General features: G+C 40.0%; 1 protein-coding gene across 4 annotated transcripts in view; it reads left to right on the forward strand.

Annotated features, from left to right (window-relative positions):
• The window catches only part of EML4 (EMAP like 4), a 147,776-nt gene extending 144,212 nt beyond the window's left edge, over nucleotides 1-3,564 (forward strand). For all 4 annotated transcript variants that reach the window (XM_071427110.1, XM_071427093.1, XM_071427118.1 and 1 more), the window contains 2 exons: nucleotides 117-247; nucleotides 730-3,564. In XM_071427110.1, coding sequence (XP_071283211.1) covers nucleotides 117-247; nucleotides 730-1,194 — 596 coding nt within the window. In that variant the 3' untranslated portion in view covers nucleotides 1,195-3,564. The remainder of the gene's footprint in view (nucleotides 1-116; nucleotides 248-729) is intronic.
• Nucleotides 3,565-6,000: the final 2,436 nt, after the last annotated feature.

A 6,000-nucleotide genomic window follows, 5' to 3' on the forward strand; every position in this document is an offset into this window, starting at 1 on the left:
CTTTAGTTCATCTTGCCTTTTCTCACAGCTTTATAGATTTTATTTTTGTTCATGAATTGTCTGTTGATTTGTTTCCAAAACCACCATTGCTGAATATCTGCTGTGCTCTTCCCTAGGAGTTTGGCCTGAAGGATCCGATGGGACAGACATAAATGCCCTTGTCAGATCCCATAACCGAAAAGTGATAGCAGTGGCTGATGATTTTTGTAAGGTCCATCTCTTTCAGTATCCCTGTTCCAAGCCAAAGGTAAGTCTAGACCAGTCTAGTCCATGTGCTTGTTTACATTGCCTGAAGCTTTCCTTGCTTCCAGCATAGTAGTTTTGGAGCCTGGCAGGCAAATACTTCTTTTATATCCAAGAACCCCCATTAATTTTACATAAAAAATAGAATAAAAAATAAAAAGTGTAAGACAGTGTAAATAGGAAACAATATACCTAAAGGAAAAGTGTCAATAGTTGTCCTTAAATTCTGGAGACATGACTTGATGCTTTGTGTTTGCTGGCCTTAGAGTGAGGTCCATTACTTTTTCTATAAAGATCTAAATCTGTTCCAAGTTGCAAAGAAGAGAGGAAGTATTGTGGGAAATCTAATATAAATATAATTCCTTACTCTTTTGTGAACTAAGATCTCTCTTGGAGGGCTAAACAAAAATATTAGTGGTTTTAAATTTCCATATCATGTGCTCTTCCAGCCAACATGTGATTTCTCTTTCTGCTTGTTTTCAATAGGCCCCAAGTCACAAATACAGCGCTCACAGTAGTCATGTGACAAACGTCAGCTTCACCCATAGCGATGGTCACTTGATTTCAACTGGAGGGAAGGACATGAGTATTATTCAGTGGAAACTGGTGGAGAAGGTAACTCTGCCACCAAATGACATTGTCCTGGATATCGGTGCCACCAAAGTGCCCATCCCTGTCAGTGAGAACGCCGTGCAGCCTCCTGCACACCTGCCCCAGCCTTTTAACGAAATGAACCAAAATGAAAGCGTAACTGGCAGCTCTCCAGCTTCCTTGGAGAGCAACTTGGAGCAGTGTGCGGAGCAGAGCGAGGAGCAGAGCGAGGAGCAGAGCGAGGGCAGCAGCCTGGACCCCGCCGAGCCCAGCTACGAGGAGCCCTCCAACGAGCTGAGCGAGGAGCACAGCGAGTCCACGGTCACAGAGGAGCAGCAGGATAACTCACCGCTGTCCTAGTGCTCCTGCCTCAGGTGGTTCTTGTTTCCCCGTGGTGTGCGTGCTTTCATTGCAAGGGTGAGGGTTCAAATAGGGAAGAGTAGCTGAGATTCATGACCACTCCGGATTTTGAGTTTCAGTGAGATTTTTAGTCTGAGCTTCAGTTCAATGTGTGGAACCATCCCAAGGGCCTGGCTTGATGGTCTGTAGCAAGATCTGGTCGCAGTTAGTAGTGGACATTACTATAGATCCATTTCAGTTCTGAAATTGTTGTCAGGAAGTGGCATGAAATACATACTGGAAAAAAGGTTAGCTCTGAGAATTAGCTGAAGTAGACTACCTTAACTATGTGGAAGTGCTTTCTAGAAGAACTGAGCTGATGGGAAGCGCTGAGCTGTTCCAGCTGGGAAAGCACTGTGCTGCTTTTTCCAGGTGCGAAGACAAACAGAATGAAAAAACCAACCAAAAAGCTCTTTGTAGGGCTGTTTTCCTTTGTTTTTCCTTGAGAAAAATAGAGGAAAAATAATGTAACAATGCCACATGTATGGCAATGCCTTCTTGATCTAACACATATGCAATTTTCTAACACTACTAATTCCTCATGGAGTCTGGATGTGTTCAAAGTTGGTCTGCCCTGGGTGCTGCTAGTACTAAGGCAAATCCTGTCGAGAAACAGTGTCGACTGTTCCATTTTCACAGACTCTTAACTGGCAGACTAACCAAATACTGGCATGTTTCACTTTTCATGACCTGAAAGTTGACTTAAACTAAAGGACATAATTGTCTCTTCAAAGAATTGCTTGCCTAGAGAGTTGGAAACTTGAGAGAATCTTTTACAGTGACTTTGATGTGAACAGCAAAAGAAGCATGACAAGAATACAGAAGTCAGATGGGCTCCAGAGTTAAACTTTAAGCCTTCAATCAGAACTTGCTCCATCCCTAGTATGAAAAATATAAATACAGTTAACTTAAATTATTAAATTGGTGCTTAGAATTAGTAAGTTGATACATTTTTCTTCTGAATTTTTAGAGCTAATTCTTAAAAATCATTAAATTGCAATCTCTACTTTCTGTTTTTTCCCCTGGCTCCTTTAGCAGTTGTGATATAAGCATACAGTAATTTAGATGATGATGATGATTTGATTTTTTTTGTTTTCCCTAGACTTGCTGATCTATTGTTTTTGTGATTTTATTTGCACCCCACCCCTCCCCAGGTTGCTGTAAGCCATGCAGCAATCATGTGGCTATACCTGGCCAGTTACGGGATATCTTGGCATTTGTTATGCATTTGGAAAGTACTTTTTTTTACAAAGTTTGTCAGATAGCTACATTTTTTTCTTAAGTGCATACATTTCCTACTTTAAAAAAGATATAGATTTACTGGCAGATATCCATTTCCTATGTACTTGTTTATATTTTGATTACATAGAATTTTCTTTTTTTTAACTTGCTGCATTGTGCTGGTATTTTAGTTCTTAGTTAGAATATCATGTTTAGAAACTTTGGATGAGTTCATAAGTCTTAATTGTGCAAACGTTTACGTGATTGTGCCATTCCAAAGTGCATCAAAACTGTCATTCCCTTTCTAGTATCTTCTCAGGAGAAATGCTACAGATCAGGTATTTAGTCATCATTTGGAAAGATAAAAACAAATGGACTCCCAAAGGACATTTAGAACATTTATATATAAAATATATAAATATATATATACACACATATATATATATAGAAAAAAAATATCCTCTTGTTTACAACAGTTCCAGAGAACCTCAAAGTAGTTCCCTTCAGATGGAGGGAGATATGGATTCCAAGCAACCCATCTGTTTAAACTGTGCTCTGTACATAGAGTTTCACTGGAGAGCTCTAGTATGCCTGACTTGCAAATCTGCCAAATAGCAGCAGTGGAAGGTAAAGTTCATCAGCTCATCAAAGTTCTTGGTTACAAATGAGGAATATGCTGTAGGTTTAGAAAATAATCTTAGTAAAGGAGAAGGGATAGTAGAGCTAATGAGGCACAGAGAGCTCTCTGTCATTTTTATGAACTCCACATAAGCAACACATTTCTCTTTGGAACATCTGTCACCTGGGGTTGCCATGTAAGTGAGAGTTAGAGTTGTGATATTCTTGTGTAGTTCAGAAGACTCTACTAATATGCAAAAAGCCTTACAGCTTTCAATTGCTGGCAACTACTGTTTAACAAATAATTAAATCTGTGATAATGGATGGAAATGGGATTATGTAACTGTAGATGTTTTAGAAAAATAATTGTGAATGAATTATGATTAAGAGTGTTTCATGTGAAGATGTTTGAGCCATTTCTATCTATCATGCATTCCTGTCTTGAGGCAGAAAACTTTGAAGATTAAAAAAAATAAAATAATCAAAATAAAATATTGCAGTGTCTTTCTCCATATCTGTTCTGGTTCCTTCTGTACATAAAGTGGATGCTGTCATCACAGTCGCAGTGTCTGGGTCTGTGATTTTGAAAGAACTTTCTCAATGTGTGCTTTTTTGATAACCTCCCAGGCTGTCTAAAAATAACTCAGCATCATGTATACTATTGTCAGATCTGAATATTGCTCTTGTTTATGTCTCATGAGTTCTATGACATTTCCCTTTTTCATGAACAGCTGGCATTATCCTTCTGTAGGTAATTGATGAGTGGCAGAGTGTTACAAACAGATTTTTGTCCTGCTGCAAAGTGCAGTCTTCCTTCCAGGGTTCTGCCCAGAAGCTTTCTTCTGGAAGTCAGGAGAGAAGTACAAACTTATTTTTGGCTATGATGTATTAAATACCCCAATGTTTCCCCATTCCTCATAGTCTCTCTCCAGCTGCAGGTGCAGAAGTTCACAATATGCTGAACATATTCCTTGTGTGAGATTCCATCTTTTCAAAGGCCTTGAATCATTCCATGTCTTGCATCTGGTTTCTGCCCTTCACAAAAGGGGAGGGTGAGGTACAGAAGGAAGAAACCTGCAAGATAAACAAATACCTCATGTTTATCCTCACTTAAAGGAAAAGCAAACAAACACCACCATTGCCACCCTGAGTGGGACTGGAAACCTTGACTCTTCTTTTCCACCAAATTGTCAGGAGAATGTTCTGCCATGAGCAACAAGCAGATGTCCCAAGGTCATGCTGTGCTGTTCCCAGCACACCTGCAGCTGTGGAGTTTGTGCTTTTCTATGCTCTGCTCCCTTCCTCTCCAGCTCAAGGCTTTTGCTGCCTCTTCTCCTGGGATTCCCAGTAAGGCAGGAGTCTTTCTGAAGAGCAGGGAAGCTGGTCTTCGAGTCCTCCTCAGTGATGCCGGTGGGACAGGGCTTCCAAGTGGCCACTCTGTTCACCTGGGACAGCAGCAGCTGCTGTCAGTTCAGAGCTGCAGTGGTGGTGTTTGTGCTGTGGAGATGAAGTTCAGGGTGGAAGCACCCCTGAAGGCATAAAACTATAACTGCAGGATGGAAAACTTAAAGTCCGTATTAAAATGTTCATATGGCTTTGTAGTAAAACACTGGAAAGTTAAGGAGTGCCATGCTTGTGGATTCTTGCAGTCTGCATCCATATGGGTGAATCAGCTAAAGTGATACTGGGTTTTGTGAATATAATCACATATCCATATGGGGTTTTATTTTCCCCATGGAAGCTTCAGGATAGGTGAGGAACAGGCTGGGTAGTGGTGAATGATGATTTTCTTTGGTTTGATCTGGCTGGAATTCTCATACATATATATATATATATATATATATTATTTGTTATATAAATAACAAGTACTCATTTTTGCACATGATGCATCTCAAGGTCTAGCTGCTTACTTTTTTAGTCATTCCTAGAAAGCAATGGTTCTGATTTTGTCTGTGAAAATGAACAAAAATTTTATTTGGTTTGTTATATTGATTAGTCTGCACTGAACAATATGCTGTGTTTTCTACTTTGTGCTTCACTGCATAAGATGTGAATGTTTCCTTCAGTGCAGTATTTCAGTTGAATCAGGATGAAGTAAGTAGAATGTCCTTGTGAAATTTAGGCATGACCAAACCAACCAACCAACCAAAAAATTCTCATTTCCACAGCCTCATGCTAATAAAATGTGGGCTCCTGGCAGTGGAAGGGTTACTATTACATGAGGTGGATTTTACTTGAGTGATATTTGTGCTGCATATTTGCTTTCCTTCTGAACAAGTCCAAGCCCATTGCCTAATCTTTATTTCTGACAGATGTTTTGTGTACTAATACTTTAATCAACTGAGAATGAAAAACTGCTTACAGTGGGATTATACCCTTTAGAACCCTGGCCAGTGTACACATTTTAGTGTATTTAACACGCATGGGGTGGCTTTGTGTGCAGATACACGTATGCAAGCATCAAATGGATAATGGATGTGGGTGCTCTAGGCCTTTTTTTTTTTTTCCTGGCTTGAAAGGGAGATGTGGGTGACTCCACAGTTAATTAAGAAGGTTTAGGAGCACAGAAGCCTTCCCAACAGAATGGTAAGGCAAGAGGATTGGGAGAGGAGGGGCAGTGGTGGAACTGGTTTTACCAGAGCTGTTTCCTACGCTGGTTCCCCACCACACACCCCAAATTCCCCTCTTCTAGTTTTTGTCCGTGTGCTAATGTCTATAAAACTTTTCACTTCTGCTGGATGTACTGGCTGGTTAAAAGGTGGGTTTGAGAAAGGAAGTTTATGGAGATTTTTGCTGTATTTTACTTTTAACAAATTATTCTAAAAAAACAGCTTTCTTCCAAAAAGTTCTTCTAGGGAACCAAAATCTACCAACAGCCTACATCTTTAAGGGATATGTATGTCCTCGTGATTTTTACAGCCCAGTATC

Source organism: Agelaius tricolor, unplaced genomic scaffold (genome assembly GCF_023055355.1).
Source record: "Agelaius tricolor isolate 1412-34295 unplaced genomic scaffold, bAgeTri1.0.p SCAF_1, whole genome shotgun sequence".
Classification (NCBI taxonomy): Eukaryota; Metazoa; Chordata; class Aves; order Passeriformes; family Icteridae; genus Agelaius; species Agelaius tricolor.